This window comes from Callospermophilus lateralis, chromosome 1 (assembly GCF_048772815.1).
Source record: "Callospermophilus lateralis isolate mCalLat2 chromosome 1, mCalLat2.hap1, whole genome shotgun sequence".
Lineage (NCBI taxonomy): Eukaryota > Metazoa > Chordata > Mammalia > Rodentia > Sciuridae > Callospermophilus > Callospermophilus lateralis.
The window spans coordinates 18,874,723-18,893,735 of record NC_135305.1 but is presented as its reverse complement, the minus strand read 5'-3'; the positions used below and the strand labels follow the sequence as shown (position 1 = coordinate 18,893,735).

Genomic DNA, 19,013 nt, shown 5'->3' with positions numbered 1-19,013 from the left:
TCTCTCCTTTGAGATCTACCACAGCCCTTTGAGGCTGGTGTCTGACTTACAGACAAGGAAGCTCAGAGAGGTGAAGGAACATTTCCAAGGTCACAGTGCAGGGGTGGAGGTAGGATATCAATCCAGGTCTGTTTGAATCCAAAGCCACCTAGACAATCTGGAAACTGGTTGGGACCTGAATTTTCTTGGTCAACAGACTGCATTGACACCTATTTCTTATCTTCCATAATTGCTGTCCTGAGGCTGGCCCTAAATGCCCAGGGCAGGGCTGAATAAGGCCCAATTTCAGTGAGATATTGGCTCTGTGCTGTTTTCTCTTTGGGCGTTTGTAGGGTGAGAGTCTATTCATATGCCCTTTTGTTCTCTGGTGTTACCATGTGCTTGGGAGATGCAGCCTGGCACTCAGGCTGCAGTTTGTGATTATAAAGTTAGCATAGTCCAGTGGGAAAAGCAAGGACTGCAGAGCCAGCCAAGTCTTGGCTGTGTAAGCCTAGGCCTGTTATTCAACCTCTCTGGGCTTCAATTTTCTTATTAAAAAAGAAAAAGGTTATGGGAGGCCCTACTTTGTAAGGTTGTCACAAACATTAAGAGACCCAGCTAACATGGCCCTGCCATGTAGACAGCCAGGATTTCTAGAGACTCTTCCTGTTATTAAATGCTCCATACAAAGGCTGATTTGGTCTGAGGCCATTAGCACACAGTGGGCTCAGAGCAAAACCACAGGGCTGCCTTTTCACTTTTATAAATTAAAATCCCGCTCAGTGGTGTTGTTTGTTAGTTTTCTAGCCCATTGATTTTTCTTTCACAATAAAACCTTGCTTATTTAGAACCCCCCAGGAACACCAGAGTCCCAGGATTGCTGAGGATTATCTTAATCATTTTCTGAAATGTTCTGCCTCCTTCCTGCCTTTATTAACAGAGCCCGGGCATTCTCCAGCCTCTTGCCAGCCCTCCGAAGTGGCACCCTCAGCCAGCAACTCCACCCTGCTGCGCTTTCGCTGAGCTACCCGTCCAGGCTGCTGCCGTGCCAAGCCCCACATCTGCATTTTATGCTTTTCTGTGTCCTATACTTAGGCTGCTGCAGCTGTTGCCAGGATCCTTGCCCTGAGCAGCCCTTTCCCCACTTCTAATATCCTATAATCGATATTCTGTGACTCAGAAGCCAGATAACAGAGGATGCTTGAGTTGTTTGTGAAGAGAAGTTGGGTTTTAAAGGGGCGCTCCTCCCGGGAGTCAAGTGCAGGGTTTTGTGACATTAGGGTTTGCACCTTGGTTGCTTTTTCTGCCTTTCTTCTCTGTGGTTTTCTCAATGTGCCACGTCACTGAACTTGGAGAGCACAGGTGTAGCTAGACTGTGTTTTATAAAAGATGGGTTCACGGAGGCCACCTTGGAAAGGTGTGCAGAGTACAGCAATGAGGAGCTCCAGCCCTGGGGCAGGAGGATGGCGACCCACCGGTGAGTTGTGGGCCACTGGACAAGCTAATGAACCTCTGGACCCTGTCACTGCAACCTTGTAAGTGCCAATGGCAATGCTACACAGTTCACTGGATCTGTAAGAAAGTGTCGGCGGGTTCTTAGAACAGTGCTTGGTGCATCTGAAGCGCTCGATAAATGTTACCATTACGGGAGTAAAAAGAGATCAAAGCTGGAGGCTGAGGGTGGGGTTAGGAATCAGCTCCAGCTCGTGAGCAAAGGAAGGGAACGAGAGAAGGACATGATGTCAGAGGGAACAGCAGACCTAAGAGACAAAGATTTCTCCAAATTTTCTTAAGCAAAGAGTGACAGTTTCGAAAGAACTTTCTGACTTAGCCTATAATCACAGGTAAGAAAGGATAGAAAGCTGCCAAACGTGGTCTGCTAACTATCTGGTCCTGTGTTAAGGAACTGCAAATGACATCAGTTAGTGATGAACTACTTTGGGCACAGTATTCTTTATTTCTTTCTAGATACAGAAATCTCCTTTCATCTACAGTTTTGTTTTCTGTGGTTGTAGTTACCCAAGGCCAATTCTGGACAGAAAATATTAAATGAAAAATTCCAGAAATAAATAATTCACAAGTTTTAAATTGAACGTTATTCTCCGTAGCACAATGAAATCTCAATCTTCTGGGGACATAGATGAATCATCCCCTCACCCAGCATATCCACTGTATATACACTACCCTCCCATTATCATTTAGTAGTCATCACAGTTATCAGATTCACTGTCATGGTATCATAGTGCTTGGGTTCATATAACCTTATTTTACTTCATAATGGCTCCAAAGCACAGAGTAGAGATGTGAAGGAGGCATCACGACATAAAATATGGATGTGAAGATACTGCAGAGCACATAAGAAGAAACTATATATAGAGGGTTCTGTACTACCAGTGGTTTCAAGTCTCCATCTTGAAACATCCCTCCCCATCGAAAAGGGGGGACTACAGATATTATGTTTTTTATCTTTCAAAAGAGTTTTGGAAATGGGAGGCAGGTTGGGCATAGTGGCAAATGCCTGTAATCCCAGTAGTTTGGGAGGCTGAGGCAGGAGGATCACCAGTTCGAAGTCAGTCTCCACAACTTAGTGAGGCCCTAAGCAACTCAGTAGACCCTGTTTCAAAAGAAAAAATAAAAAGGCCTGGGGATGTGGCTCACTGGTTCAGCACCTCTGGGTTCAATCCCTGATATCCCCCAAAATGAAAATAAAACAGGAATTTGTGGTTCTATTCCTAAAAGTTTGATAATGGAAATCTGGATGTTTACCTCAGCTCACTGTCTTGTTCACTGATTGTCTGATCATCCTTCTTGGGACTGTCCCACAGAGGTGTGACAGAGACAGACCAGTTCTTCCCAGTTGGCACTTTCGTACTCATAATAGTCTGAAATTGCCATCAATCCCCAGAGGGTAGGAATTTCTATTACTCTCGTTTTTCAGATGAGTAAACAGCAGTCAGTCGAGCTGCAGAACTTGCTCAAGACTGGTCGGGGACAATGCTAGATTTGAACTCAGTTCTATCTTGCTGCAAACTTGGGTCCTGACCCTCCCTGCATTTCCACCATACTTACTCACGGTGGAGGTGGAAATCTCTCCCCCTGCTCGGCGCCAGAGAGCAGCAGGTTGTGTATGTGACTGTATCCACTCTCCTGACACGGGTGTTTGATGGCACTGGGTGGGTCGCCTCAGCAATGCAGTGAATTGCCCACACCTGTAATCACAGTGGCTTGAGAGGCTGAGGCGAGTTCAAGGCCAGCCTCATCAACTCAGTGAGTCCCTAAGCAACTTAGTGAGACCCAAAATAAAAATAAAAAAAACAAAAAGGGCTGGGGATGTGGCTCAGTGATTAAGCACCTCTGGGTTCAATCTCTGGTTAAAACAAAAACAAAATAAAAACAGAAAAGAAAAGAAATCCAGTGAATTGTGGGCACCTTCTTCAAAAGGTGAGTGTCTCGCCCTCAGGAGCCTCGTGGTGAGGTGACACACACAGTTTTGGTTCATCTGAACAATTGTGTGATGGAACCCTCTGGATCTCAGCAGTGAGCAGCAATAATGTAAGCCTGGGCCAGCTCCCTCTTGGCCTTGTGAGGCCAGGGCCCCTACTGCTGCACTCTAGTTAGTGCCCAAGCAATGCCCCGAAGCCAGCCTTCTCTGTCTCTCTGCCTTTCCCTGGGGACAGGCAGGCAGGCCACTTCTGCTGGGGAAGTGCCAGCCTGGGCTCGGACACCCTTTCCATCCCCTCTCTTGCAAGTTCTGCCAAGAGGTTTAAGCCACACTCCCTGCCTCAGGAAACTTCAGGGGCTGCTGTGGAGAAGAAAGAGTAAGAGGGAAAGGTCCAAGTAGCTGGCTCTCTAGGCCCCCATTCCCAAATTGAGTAAAATTCTTATTCCATCTGTTTTATATATTGAGTTTCCTAAGATTTGGTTTAAAGAAAAGGTGTTGCTTTGCAACAAACATTCTTTGCAAACGCTGCTTTGAAGAATCGAAAGCAGAGAGATCCAGATGGGTGCCCACCTGAACCTGAAACCACTTAGCCTCAGCATGGCTGCAGACACTGGTTCACTCCTGCTACTCTGCCCCAGTTTCTGCTTTGGGACTGTGTGAACTGCCCAGATGTGCCCAGATGTGGGTAGGCTGAGGCAGGAGCTGGGCTCTGAGCCCAGGGGTGAAGGTCTGGTCTAGTCTGAGGAAGTTGTTTCTCCCATGGAAACATGAACTTGGTTTCAAAGGTGGCAAGGATGGTAGGTTCCTACTTAAGGCCCCAGGCATGCAGCTCAGCCGGGGGCTGTGTGCAGATGGCAGAGGATGATGGGCAGGCTGGGCTCAGGCAGGTGGTCGGCCTCATGCATAGCCTACATATCCAAGGGCCTGCATGCAAGAGGAGGATTAGCCTTCATGGGGAGCAGAGGCCAGAAAGGCAGGGTCAAGAATGGAGTAGGAAAAGCCTCCAAGTTTAAACAAATCGAGAAAAACCACAGTCTAGGCAATGGGTGGGCAGCTAGTGGGTCAGGAAGATCAGGGGCCAAAGGGAAAGAGATTCATGACACCAGACTCAAATGTCACTTGCTGCAGAGATGGTTTGCTATTCCAGTGGGAGCTGCCTCTGTTCCTCTCTTTCCCTGGCAGGAATTAGAAGCTGTCCCAGAGGCTTGCAGTGCAGGGCCACTGATGTGGCTGGTGGACCGAGGGTGACAGAGAGAGAGAGAGAGGGAGAGAGTGTCTAGAAGGGGCTAGAGAGAGACAGCACAAGGCGTTCCCGACCCTGATTTCCTGGACGGCGGTCCTGAGCCCCTGCCTACTTCTGGCCCCTACCCCCACCCGAGCCCCAGGGTGCCCACCTATGCACTCTTCTCCTATAGACTGTAAATATTAGCTAACTATATGGACATGGGTGTTATGCCCAGGTTTTCAACATTGGGAGCAACACATTTAGAGGACTTTGGAGGCAGATATAACGATAATAATGAGAGTCACAAAGGAGTCAAACAAAAAACCAAACAAACAAACCTAAAATCCAGGACCAAGCTCTGTATAGCAGCAGAGGGAAGTAGTGCCAGATGCCCACAGAATTCTAAAGTCAAAGAAACACAGAGTTCAACCTATCTGCCAGGGCTCAAAGTCCGCCTGTAGTGTGCCTGATGTAGTCATTTGGCTCCAGCTTCCAGGGTCAGGAACATGAGGATCAAACATGGTAACCCATTCCAGCATTTTTCCTTATCCAGAATGGAGAGCACTCTGTATGAGGCACTTTGACTTTGAGCCCAGGGATGAGTCATAGAAGCCACAAATCATGTTCCCCTAAATCTTCTCTTCATTCCTCAGGGACTCAGGTTCCAGATTTTTTACCTCCTGGCCAACCACCTCTAGATGAGCTCTTTGTCCAGAATTTGATGATCTGGTCACATCATTTGTTAATTCAACAGGAGATTTGGGTATTTATTGCCCAGGGGTCAATATTGCAAGTTTGGGAGTCAAACAATCTTGAATTTAGTAGCTGTGTAGCCTCAGTAAGATACTTGACCTCTCAGAACTTCAGTCTCCTCCTCCGTAAAATAAAGATAAAAATAATAACTCCTTCATAGAAGATTAAATGATACTGTGCATGTAAATGACAACCCATAGGGGCTGGCATATGGTAACTGCTCAAAGTTTTTGGCAGTGACATCGTACTGATAGATGACTCACAGTAAACCTGTACTCAGCTAAAAGCCAAGGACCTTTTCACATCGGCTGCTAACATGTATACTTATTAAACCTCATTTTGTCAGTTTCAGCCCATTGTATCATCCAGGCAACATCGACTCTGTCACCATACCTCAGCCACCCCCATCCTGCTTAGCCACCTGTCAATCCTCTAATGTGCCAAGTCAAATTTCCCCTGAGCTCTCTCTGCAGCCGATGCCAACACGTCACTCAAGATTCTCTAGGTCAGCTTCAGCACGCAGGCTCCTCAGCTCTGCTACCTTCTAGCCCACCCTGCCTCCTTTGAGTGAGGATCTGTGGCCACCCCCTCCAAGAAATCTTGAAGGCTCTAAGGAAAAAGGGAATTTATATTCAACTACTTCCTTTTAAAAGAAATTTAAAACCCTTTAAAAAGATTTCACTCAAAAAGTAGTCAATTCAAAGTATGGGCACTTGAGCGTGTAACTACTACAGAGCCTTCTGCATTTCCCACGTTTTCTAGGCTTTTTTCTCTACTCGAATAGAAACTTCTGAAAGTCAGGAGCCTTTTTTTTTTTTTTCTTCTTCATTTCATATCTCCTCTCAGCACCTTCTGTTGAAAGAAGGCACTTTAAGCTTTGCAAATGACTCTTAATTCCTGCTGGCTGACAAGCTAATACCATAAAAGGTAACCATTTTATGAACTGGTGATGGTTAAAGTTATGTGCCAAGTTGGATGGGCTAGGGGGTGCCCAGGTGAAAGGTGGTTTCTGGGTATAGCTGTAGGGGTGCTTCTGGGTGAGACTAGAATGTCTGTCCTCAATGTGGACGGCATCATCCAGTCCACTGAGGTGGGGGAGGAGGATTTGTCCCCTTTTCCCAGCTTCACTGCTTGAGCTGGGACATCTCATCTCATCTGCTCTTGGGCTGGGATTTACACCATCAGCTCCACAGGGTCTCAAGCCTTCAGTCCCACATTGATACCATGGGTTCCCCTGGGTGTCCAGCTTGCAGATGGCAGGTCATGGATCTCTCAACCTCCACAACTGACCAAGCCAATTCCTCCTGATGGATCTATCTTGAGCATTATCTACATCTGTATTTATCCTACTTCCCTGTTGGTTCTGTCTCTCTGAAGAACCCTACAGCCCATGTCTAGCTTCAGAGAGTGGGAACATCAGAAGGGCCAGAAATGAGGTTGGAAAGTGCAGAAATTATGTTTTTTCTTCATTTTTGTCATTCTTGGGTACCATCCCATCCCACTTCACACATGGCAGATACAGAACTCAGGAAGCACTTTTCAGAATGTCGAGTGAATAACACGAGGGACAATAGCCACAGTCCCAGAGCCACACTGATCCTGTTCCCATGGCTTCATGTAGAGATGACACTAGTTACACACAATCAACAAACGCTGTGCTCAAGAACCATGAGCACAAGGCCATGCGGGTTGGCTCTGGGCTGCGGACGGGCTGTCAGACATCATAAATCCTAGGGGTGTGTGGGAGGTGGTGAATCTTGGTGGAGAGAGCCCATGTCTATCAAAAGTTTATGTCTGAGTGTCTGATATGGACCATCTAAAAGTTAAAAACATCAAAAGGCTCAAAAGGAAGAGATCGATACTGAGGTCTTTGGAAAGTCTTTACCGAAGAGAATAATTGAGTAGGATTTTTAAAACTGAAGGAACTGGAGAAAAACTTGCCAAGGTGGATACATGGCCCAAGTCATGGCAGGGGGTGGTCAAGCATGAGCTGGACTCAGGGCATGACACACAGATGATGAGGGGACTCACAGTATTTCCCCAGGAGCCTTGGGGGCAGAGCAGGTATTTTCTGTCTGCTGTTAACTGGCCCACACAATACTCTAGCCCGCGTCCTCTAACTTCCTGGCTTTCCCCATTAATCTGAGCTAAGAAGGTCAGTTAAACAGACTATATTTGGACTAAGCTGGTCCCTGTAGCCCAACTGTTGAATATCATTGCTAGCCAAAGCCATCCGTATCAAATAGATGGATTAGGATTTTTTTAATCTCAAATGATAAAACAGGCCCTCTCACCCCTCCAGCACTCAGCGTAGCAACACCTAATCCCTCAAGACACTCTTTCTTTTCTCTGCAGAGTCCTGTTAACCCTGCCAACTGCTGCCCCCACGGACTCTGTCCTTTGGCCCTCTGACGGTGTAGAGGGGTGACCCTTGGATAGCTGTTGCCTAGCAACATCACTCTGCTGTAGGCTGACGGGGCTGCTGGAGGGGATTCCTACTGTGAGCAGCCCTTAGAGAAACAAAGACATCATCTACTTTAAGGCCAAGGCCAACCCTTGGCTTTGGGGCTGCCTGTAGAGAAAGACAAAGATTAATTCTCTTAATGAACAGTCATTCCATTAGAATGTTACTTAGGATTCCGTTCTTTCTAAACTTCATTTTTACCCCTCTGTCCTCTTCTTTCTCCCCTTACCCCCCTGAGATTTTGGTTTCCGTTTAAAGGGAAACCTGCAGCACAAGTTTGTATGCTTCTCTTAAGAAAAGTCATGGTCAAGGTCATATTTTCCTTTAGGCATGCACAAAAACCCATCTTCCCTATTCTTTATTCTAGATAAGAAAGAAAAATTGGAGTCACTGGTGATGCTGGTCACGGACTAGCTTTAGATGGGTCCCCAGGATGTTGGGGTTGTACACTCCAGAGACAAAGGTACTGCTGAGAGTTTGGGGATCCTATTCTTTTTAGAGAGCCTGATGCTCTGTTTACTCAATGCCACCAAAACAAAAAGGAAAAAAATGAAACCCAAGGTCAAAGCAAACAGAAACTGGTCACTTGAATTCACCTAGTAGAAATACAAAGCATTCATTTGCACTCCCTTAATTCTACCTTTGGGACTTTTGAGAAAGTTCTGTTAGCCAGGGTTCAGATATCCTCCCTCAAACCACAGAGACAGAGAGGCCCACGGTTCTAGGCAGTGATTCCATGGACTGATAACACCACGGAGTCCCCACAGTGCTTTATGGAATGTCTTTCTTACGATACAGTGAACTCTGCAATCTAATAGGTATAGGTTTGAATCCAATTCTGCTACTTCCTACTTTGTGATTTGAGGTAAGTTTCTCAGCTCCCTGAGCCTCATCCCTCACATGTAGATTGGAAATATTAACATCTACCTCGTAGAGGCCCTGGGAGGTCCATAATGAATGCAGCACTTCTAGAATGTCACCTAATTCTCTTAGCAATTCCAACCTTGGCTCCCTCTCCTCTCCCTTGTCTGCTTCTGACTCGCCCCATTCCCACCTCTTCATCAGGAACGCGAAGACGAGACCAGGGGCCCTAATGAGACAGCCCAAGTGGAACCAGATGTTCATGACTGAGGGCCAGCATCTGTTTTGCTCCTCTTCTGGCTGGTTCCCTTCTTCCTTGTTTGTGCTAGGCATAAACATTTGCCCTGACATTTGGCTACAGCCTGAGCTTAATGTTGATCACTTCTGCTTGAACTTCTGAGAATGCCACAGGAAGGGAACAGAGGGGCAGACTCTAGGCAGAGAGTGGGTAAAGAAAATCCACACAGTAATCTGGAGTTGGGGAGGAAGGAACAGAATTTTTTTTTCCTTTTTGGGGGCGGGGTAGATAAGAGCAGAGTTGGGACCCAGGGAATCATGGTAAGCCTCTCTGTCAACAAGCACTGATCAAACACCTACTTTCTATGGGCTCAGCTTTCTGAATGCGATATACAACAGGTGGGGGAGGGGCTGATTCCTGCTTTGTGTGTGGCTACTAAAAATGGACAGCAAGAGGCAGGAAAAGATGAGCCACAGATGATTCACAGGTCCCCATCATATAGTTCCTAGGAGGTTTCAAATTGAAGATGTAATTGGATGTGTCTAATCAAGGTATACTTCCTGAAAGAGGCAAGTTTTGAGCCAGTTTGAAAGACAAGGATGGGCTGGAAGGTGGGGAATTCCAGGTCTGGAGTTGCAGGTGCAAAGGCAGTGTTCAGGGTGGTCCCAGGGGGTGAGAAAGCCCCTCCTCAAGTGCTCTATGAATCTCCTTTTCCCTGGATCCCTCCCACACCAGCCCGGTAGGACCCAAGCCGAGGGCTGGATCACAAGTGGTCTAACCTCGCTGGATCGGAGAACTCCAAAGAATGGGTAGAGGAAGGCAGGCACTAGGGCTGCAGCTCCAAGAGGCACTGCCTCGGACACCCAGTACACAGCGGTCACGATCAAAACATAAGCACACGCAGCCTCCTGGAAGGGGAAGAAGAGGTGGTTAGTCACAGGGACAGTCACTGCCATCAAGCATCTGAATGAGACCAGGGCTAAAGTAGTAGGCACCTGGGCTCCCCCCTGGGCACGAGGATTCAGCTCTGGGAGATGCAGAGGTGGACTTGGCAGTGGGTGTGGTAGATCTGTGATGAGACCCATTCTTTATGGGTGAAGTGAAGGCTGCTTCTCGGGGGGACCCATGCCTCAGATGTGATAAGCACAACAGCCACAGGACTGTCGCGATCTCACCCAGCTCTGCTGGTTCATGAAGCCGTAGAGGGCAGGGGTTGATGTTAGGCTTAACATCCAGACCCAGGGGTCAAGGTAGAGTCTGATATTTTACTTGGACCGGGACCTGACCTCCTGGGGTCAATTAGTCAGATCCTGGAGCTTGTGGGGGGAGTTGAAGATGGGGGCGATATATGTTCCCATGTGAGCTCCGAGGTCAGCATCCTGAGTTCACAGGTGGAAGAGATTGGGGATCGGGGTGGGGGCACTCGGACTGTGCCTGACTGAAGAGAAGCAGACCAGGAAGAGGTGAGATTTATAAGTCTCCCGAGAGCTGACTTCTGTACTATGCTCGTGTAGCGCTGGAAACCTGAGTGTGTCTCAGAAATGTGCCAGGGGACCAGCAAGGACTTGAATCCAGACCCCTTCTCCAGCCTCACCCAACCACAGTGGCCCTGCTTTTATTTGATTTATGTGTTGGCATAACATGTAAAAATTTTAAAAATTACTAAAAAGCTTCATGGCTTTAAAAATGAATAAATGAACTTAAATTCCCCTACTTCGGTCTATTTGCCAAAACAAGTCAATTCAGTAGTAAACTTTTTTTTTTTTTTTTTAATGGATAGGTCTTGGTATGCTGCCCGGGCTGATCTCAAGCTCCTGTCCTCAAGACATCCTTTCACCTCAGCTTCTGAGTAGCGGGGACCACAAGCAGGCACCACCACACCCATCTCAGAGGCAAATTTTAATCCAATAAATTGTTAGGCAAGAGCTGGTTGGCCATTTTCCCTGTTTGATCTCAGGTTCTCTGATGGTGTACTAGTAGGGAGTGGGTGAACTCCTCCCTCAGGGGCTCTTTGAAGAGCTAAGGAGCTGAAGGTTGCAGGCAGGGAGGGCAGGGTGGGCCAAGGAGAATGGAGAACAGATTCTCATTTTGGACCAGGAAGAATGGAGAACTCCTAACTCAACCTTTCTCAACACTGGCTGTAATGACCTTTGGGACTGGATATTCTTTGTGTCCTGTGCAACATAAGATGTTGAACAGCATCTCTGGTTTCTACCCAGTACCCCCTAGTAGCATATTCCTAGCGTGACGACCAAAGATGGTGCTCATTGCTTTCAGAATGACCCCACCTCCCACAGAGGGGCCATCTAGCTGGAAGGGGAGGTGGGGACATTTATCAGCCTTTCCTCCATCTCACTCACTGTGCCACCACGGGGTGCACAGGGTAAATAAGTATCAAATCCCACTCCTCCTTAACCTTGGCCTCTAGTAATGCTGATTGACCCAGAGGCCCTGATGAGTGTGTGGAGGAAGGCTGTGGCTTACTCTGGTGGGAGGTCATGGCCCAAGATCTTAGTAATGATGACATCACCAGGCTGCAGGCCTCAGAGGGCCATTGTAGAGAAAATCCAAGTTGGTAGTACATTTCTCAATTTTCACACTGTCCTAATCCATCAGGAATCAAGTCTGACCTGCCCTGGGTCTGGCTGCTGTTTCAGGAACCTGACAAATCTTGCTCTATTTTAGAGCCCTTGAGTTTAGAGCAAGCTCTTCAAGCTTTTGCACGAAAGTTACAAAAGTTCTCTGTAATCAGTGAGGGGTGGGGGGGGGGGAGGGATTAAGTGGTTTGGCTGGGCAGGTTTGCTCCCTCCTGGGGTTGCCTTGGGAGATGGGAACTGGGCCCAGGGATTGTTGACTGGAGCTCCTACTGAGATTTCCTCTGGGGCCAAAAGATCAGAGAGAAGATAAAACTTTTGGAAGTGCTGATAAGACAACAGAATCCATTGTGGGGGGGAAATGGCTCCATTTGGTAAAGAATGTAAATTAGAGAAATATCCTCTTTACTGTAGACCTAAAACTACCTAAAGGAGCTCAATCCGGCTTATTCTCATCTCTTGTCTGGAAAAGAGACAAAGTGACAGGTCTTAATTCCAGGTGAAGATAGAGGAGCAGAATGTCTGTCCTTTACTGGGAAGTCTTGATCCTTATCCTTATAGGCCCTAAGTTAAGGGAGGGAGGTGAAAGAGAAAGGGAGAGGAAGACAGAGAGAGAGACTGAGGGGGAGAGGGGGGAGAGAGAGAAGAAGAGGAGGAGGAACAGCAGCAGCAGAAGGGCGGAGAGGAAGACTTTCTCAACTATGTGCCTTTTGATTTGAATTAGAGAATTTGGGCAAGCTGAGATAGACTCTCCAGCTTTCTACCCCCCCCCTCTTTATTTTTTGATACCAGAGATTAAACCCAACAGCACTTAACCACATACCCAGTCCTATTTTTACATTTTATCTAGAGACAGGGTCTCGCTGAGTTGCTTAGAGCCCCACTAAGTTGCTGAGGTTGGTTTTGAACTCGTGATCCAGCCCAGTCTAAGCAAATCCAGCCAGGAGTTTTAAGGATAAGATATCAGAATCTGAAAGTTTGATGGGTCTGAAACATAGTATTGCAAATATCATTAGGATTTGGAGCCAGAGGAAGCCACCTTTACCCATCAGGATTAAGAACATTTTTATCTGGATTTTCCTTAGATCAGAAGAATGGATAAAAAATACCTTTAGAGGGTCTTTTCAGATATTGCTCACTTAGGTCACCCACAGCATCTACATCCATGTCCTTTTTACCCCTGTCAGTCTTCTCAACAGGCCCTTGGTAAGCCTGGATTCACACAGCCCAAGACGCTCTGCAAAATTCCATTCTAGAAGTCTGATATCCCTGCACCTGGCCCATGTCTCACAGGTGGCTCAATTAATATTGGCTGGACTGGACTGCTCTATTAGCTTACAAGTCTCTTTTATCTTGCTAGGGAGAACACTCTGGACCCCCAGGCCCATTTTCAGAGCCAGCGGCTGGAAGGAATATGGGAGTTGGTAGGTTTTCAGGGAATGTCTTTAAGAAACAGTGTTGTCAATTCTATTTTGCTCCTTTTTTTTTTTTTTTAAAGAGTTCAAAATTGACATTTCTCCATGTAGAATGTTCCCTAACTTGCTACTTACTAACTCAGCCTTGGATCTGCCCCTTTTCCACCCCTATGGCATCCCACTTGAGGACGAGGCTTGAAACCTGTTCATTTGCTGTCCTAAATGACTGATGGGCCCTTTGTAAAATTTAGCTTGGGAAGTTGGGGTACAAGTTTTACCCTACTGGGGACATGGAAAAATGACTAAGTGATAGATGCCCCCTCTCGCTTCCTCCTCTCTTTTTTTCTGATATTGGGGATTGAACCCTGGGTCTTATGCATGCTGGGGAAGTATTCCACCTTTGAGCTATAACCCCAGCATTGCCCTCTTCTTCTGTAATATGATAAACAGTCTGGACTCCTGTGTTAGAGAGATGGGCAAGAAAAAGGGGAAAGTCATTTTGATTCCTCCTAATGTGTAATGGTGGCTTGTCACTCTGAAGAACCATCAAAACTGTAGGTCAGGTGCTCCTGCCCAGGTCCCAGCCACTTCTCTTAATGGCAGCCCAGTGCAAGCAAATTCATCCAGGAGTTTTAAGCATGAAATATCAGAATCTAAAAGTCTGATGCAACAGCTGAAGGATGGGTACAAGACGTAGTCAGTGCTGGGCCCCTAATTGGTCACTCCTGTGGGCACTGGTTAAGGTCCCCAAAGACAGGGGTTGACTTAAAGGAAAGCAGGCATCCTTAATAAGTGCTAGGGAGAAGAGGGTAATGTGTCTCTTGTTAGCATTCCCTGAAATCAACTTGACATTGAGTAAAAAATACCATGAAAAGAAAAGAAAAAAAAAAAAAAATCAGGTCCATTTGGACAAAGTAGCCCAGGAAAAATGTCAGCAGTAATCACCGGCTGCTAATCCCAGCCCAGTGTTACTCGGCGTCTGCCTGGCATGCTGGGGTATTTATTTTACTAAAGACATAAGCCAGCTTGTTTTTAAGAACCATCCTAATCCCCTCCATTTAACTTTTTAACTTAATCTTGGTTACCAAGTTACTTAAGGAGCCTAGAGGGAGACACCCCACCCCCAACGATCAGAACCAGCCTGACTTAGCTTATTCTTCCTGAAATCTCAAGGCAGGTGACAGCCGGAGGAAGGGATAAAGCCACAGATAGAACAGAGGGGAAGAAGGAAAGGCAGAAAGCAAGAGGCCAGAGGCCAGCCGAATGCAGAGCCGATGCTGCTAAACAATGCTGGTTAAAAATTAAGTCACAGTCTAGGGTTTGGGGGCTCATGTCACTTTATGTCTGTCTTTCAAGAGCACAGAGAGGGAAACACAGAGGCTAAAAATAACACAAGGGCCATATGCACGGACCAGGACAACACGTCAAGCTCTGTTTCTAACTTTCTTCTTGAAAGTTCCCAAGATTTTCAAATTCTGATAATCAGAGCCCCCTGTGATTTGACCACAGACCCGACACAGGCTCCACCATGCCCTCCTTCCCCATCCTTCTCTGGGTCATGACAGGTGGTCTCCCTGTGTAAGATGGTCACAGGTTGACTCCTGATGAGTAACTGCTCACCAGTGTGTCCTTCTTATGGATCCATCGCCTGGTCCCCAGCTTTGTGCAACACACATTAATCATTTCAGCCTCATCCCTCACTCTGTCCCCACTGAGCTTGATATCAGAGGGTTGGGGTTCTGGCACTGAGATGGAGGAGTGAATATGACAGTTTTTAGAAAGAAGTCATTTTGGTCTCCTCTAGAAAATCATGTCCATTCCTTCAGTCCCACAATAACCCACTTGTGGGTACTGCATAAGCACCCCACTGCCTCCCCATCTCCCTTCTTTGCCCTCCCACTGACTCCAGGCCCTGGAGAGGCCCAGGTGGATACTTACGCTGCTGGGGTGGAGGATGGGCAGAGGCAGCAGCAGCAGCGGAACGCAGACGACCAACAGCAGGTTCCTTGCTCCAAGAAGGCCCTGAAGAAGGCCCATGGTGGCCCTATCTCTTCTCCGCGCCCCTGGACCTGCTCTGCCCGGAGCGCCTTTGGTCCTCACTACGCACGGCATCTGTCCAGGAAGACTTCTTAAACCTTTCTTGGCTCCCAAGAGTCCTCTCTGGTCTTGGGGGGCAGAAGAGGAGGGCTGTTCTACCCCCGTTCCCAGGCTGGGCTCCTGGCTTTGGCGTTAGGTGGGATTGATGAGCATGGTCTTATGACCAGCGAGAAGGAACTGGGAAAGGATGATAAACGGGGGCATAGTGGGTTCCCTCTCTGCGTGGTTAGCAAGAGAGCAACCTCATTCTAGCCATCGGGAAAAGCCCTCCTAAGCGATTAAACCCACACTTTGCTGCTGTTTGGCTTTGAAGAATCATTTAAAATCTTTTAAAAATAAAAATGCTAAGAGCATACTGTGCTCTCGTCATTTCCCCTCCCTCTGATGGCCTATTGGGGGAGTACCTCTCTCACCTCCTAGCTGGCTCGCTGTTGGTAAATTCTGGAAGCCCTTTCCCTTTAAAACAAGCACCTGAGTCTGTCAGAGGCCCATGCAGGCCTCAGATGGGGCTGCTGCTCTCTCCCAGGACCTGGCACCCTAACTCGTTTCCAACTTCTTTCCTTCAAATTGGTTTCCTACTTATAATTGGCCCTGAGCCTGGGCCTCCAAAGCAGGGGGGTAAAAAAAATCCCCAAGACATTCCTTTTTTGTCACAGGACAAAAACCCTCTGGAGGCCCACCTTGAACTTCCATCCACCAATGGAAAGCCCGGATGGAGTAGTAGCTCCGCCCACTCTTCAAAGCCAATCAGCAGGTTGAAAAGAATGTGTCAGTATCTCTTCCAAAGGCAGTTTTTGATTGGTCACAGTAGGGGCCTGCTGAGTCTGCGGAACCCAGGCAGCAGGCGACGCTTATTTTTCCGTTTCTCAAACATCCTGGGGGCCGGAGTGGTGACCATCATGGTAAACATAATTCCACTTCCCCAAGCTCTGCTTTGATGTTTCTGGGCATGGGACACAGAGCTTTCCCTGGGAGGGCCACTTGCTGACCTGGTCCTCAGGAAGAGGACAGGGTGGCAAGGAATTTGTCCCAGAGTGGAGGATAGTAAGCCTTTCAGACATCCCTGCTGGCCACAGTCGATTCTTCAGCACCTGGGGCTATATAAGGGTCTGACCCCCCAGAAAAGGCCCTGGAAGAAAGGCTGCTGGAGCATCTGGGAGAAGCAGGAGGGAAACTGCCTCTCTGGAGATGTCCAGATGCCTGTGTTATTTCAGAGTCCCTTTGAGCCTGATGTTGGTGGTCTCTGGCTGGAGTAGGTGCCCAAATGCTCCTTTCTGAGGCTTTGTACCAAAAAGGAAGCAGGGGGCCCCTTTTGGCTGCTATACCAGGGAGAGGTGGGAAGGCAGAGAACTTGACAACTTCAGGGACCAGTGGCAGTTAGACTGGAATTTTTCCTGCTCACACATCGGGAGAAGCAGTAGCCTCATTTCTCAGCGAGGATATGTGGATTTGGAAGGAAGGAAAGGAAAGAGGTTGGGGAGAAATAAAGCAAGCAAGCAAAAGAGAAAGCCCCCAACCTTCTCTAGTGGTGGTCTTTGGCAATATTACCCTGATCTGGGAGATGCTGAGCAGAGCCTGGGCTTATGAAACTCATGTTTTCTCCAAGACACAGTATCTGAGAAATGGCACCTTCTCAGGTTTGCAGTTATATCAGTTGGAAATGATCCCCAGGCTAAAGGTATAATGACTCCAAGAATCCAGTCCTTCTTGACTTCTAAGGCAGGTGCACCTGTGGATAGCCCCGATCTTTGAGGTTATCTTGCCATTGTAGGACAGGGTAGGGTGACTCATCTCTTTACACATATATTAAAACCTGGCTCTTGTATTTACAAGATTCTGGCCTCGTTTTTGTAATGATTTTGAAACTCAGAATGAACAAGACCATATGTGTGATGTTTTGGTTGCAAATATTAGAGAGACCAGAGGATAGTAAACAGTTGTTGAAGTCATATCCACTACTGAACCTAGGAACCACTTCAAATTCTTTTAGTGAGTTAATCCAAGATAACCAAGATTCCAGAGAGTTTAGTAACTTGACTGTGGCATTTTTATTATACCATAGATGAATATTGTTAAATAAAATTAGGTAAGGCGAGTAACACAGTAAGACCAGTAGTTCTCCTTCAGGACTCTATCCATTTTCCAGACAAAGAAAACACTTTTCAGAATCCAATGCTCAAGACATATAAGATAGATTCCACTTGAATGAGGTATCAAAAGTAGCCAACTCTTTAAAAAAGAAAGTAAAATGATGGTTCTAGAGATCTGTTGCACAATATGCAGGACTGTGGATATAGCTGAGTGGTAAAACATTTGTGTAGCATGCCCTGGGGTTGATTTCTAGCACCACAAAAACAAAGTAACAACAACAACAGCAACAACAAAAAAAGCACCTCCGCAAAACAATATGCATAGATGTAACACTAGTGTACCGGAGGCTTAAACACAGTTAAGATTACGATTTTTAGACTAGTTTACCTACACAAATGCCTTTTGACGTACCTTTTATGTAACTTATTTTACCATCAGATTCAAGGTTAGATGACAGAGTGATGAAAGATTCAGCATGTTGATGTTTGTCATTGTCTCTTGAATGACCAGAGAGAGCCACCAGGATGCCATCCATACAGGAAGCTTCGGGAGTTTTTAGACACTAAAACTTCCCAGCAGTATAGAAATGGCAGAAATGCCCCATAAGCCACAGGCAAATTTCCACTGCAAACATCCACCCCCAAATTATTCTGTGAGTAAATGTGACAAAAAACAGCCCAGCTGTGATTGTGATTGTCTAGAGTGTGATGCTCATGAGGCCAAATGGGAGAGTCTGTTTCCCCCTTATTTCTCTGTTGTTCCCTGGACAAGAAATAGGGTTTTTTGGGTGGAGATGGTGAGCATATATGATTTTGTATGTCAATGAAGCCATTGTTTCAAGACATTTTGTGGGTAAGAATCTATCTTAGATTAAAATAGTGTTTAAGAATCTAGTTGTTGAAAATGAAGTCTTCATTTGTTCTTAAAAATGTCCTGTCCCTTTCCCCCTGTTTTTTTTAGTCATTGATTGTCATAATTTATGAATATAAAGTGCCTTTTGATTCTTTGTTGCTGAGTGAATGAGCTGTCATTGCTCCCAGTGGGGAAGGGTCGTCCCGTTCACAGATGTCTTACTCCTGGGAGCAGCCACTTTGTTTAACGTGGTAGGCAGGAACTATACAGATGGGTCTTTCCACCTGGTGATTCTGAGTACAAGAAAGTTCTTAGACCCATTCTGATGGGAGTGGAGTCTCAGAGTGGGATACAAGGCTGACCATCTTGCACAGTATCCAGGCACTGAGCATAAGGGCCAGTCTCCTTCCCACCCCACATCCAGGAAGGTACAGGGAGTGAAGGTAGGCTTGAGGTCCATCCCTGGGCAATCCTAACCCTGTTTGTACATTGACCTTTACTCTGTTCGAACGAAACTGAATGACACTGACTGTGATAATGTGGGAAGGCAGATAAAGAGAGATGGAGCAGAAGCCAACCAGAAGGGATGGAGATGTATAAAAAACACAAAGAAAAATATTCAGAGCTGGGCATGGTGGCTCACACCTATAATCCCCGCAACTTGGGAAGTTGAGGCAGGAGGCTAGTTTTGGGGCTAGCCTGGGAAATTTAGAGAGACTCTATTTCAAAATAAAAATTTAAAAGGGATGGCTCTGTAGCTCATTCAACTGCCTTGCATGTGTGAGGGCTGAGGTTCAACCCCTAGTACAGGAAAAAATAAATAAAAATCAGAATTGGGCCAAAATATAGAGGAACAGAGATAAAAACTAGAATGGAAAGAATGGAAAAGAAAGAGAGATAGAGATAGAGGTAGAGGGAGAGAGAGAGAAAGAGAAGCAGAGCAACTGTATCAAAGAGAACATGTAATGTTAGAAAGAGAAATGTCGAGCAAAAAAAGCACAC

General features: G+C 46.7%; 1 protein-coding gene across 2 annotated transcripts in view; it reads right to left on the bottom strand.

Annotated features, from left to right (window-relative positions):
- Positions 1-15,008, bottom strand: part of Slc13a4 (solute carrier family 13 member 4) — a 44,028-nt gene extending 29,020 nt beyond the window's left edge. For both annotated transcript variants that reach the window (XM_076860233.2, XM_076860232.2), the window contains exons 1-2: positions 14,910-15,008; positions 9,742-9,870 (exon numbers count right to left, since the gene is read on the bottom strand). In XM_076860233.2, the coding sequence (XP_076716348.1) occupies positions 9,742-9,870; positions 14,910-15,008 (228 nt within the window). The remainder of the gene's footprint in view (positions 1-9,741; positions 9,871-14,909) is intronic.
- Positions 15,009-19,013: the final 4,005 nt, after the last annotated feature.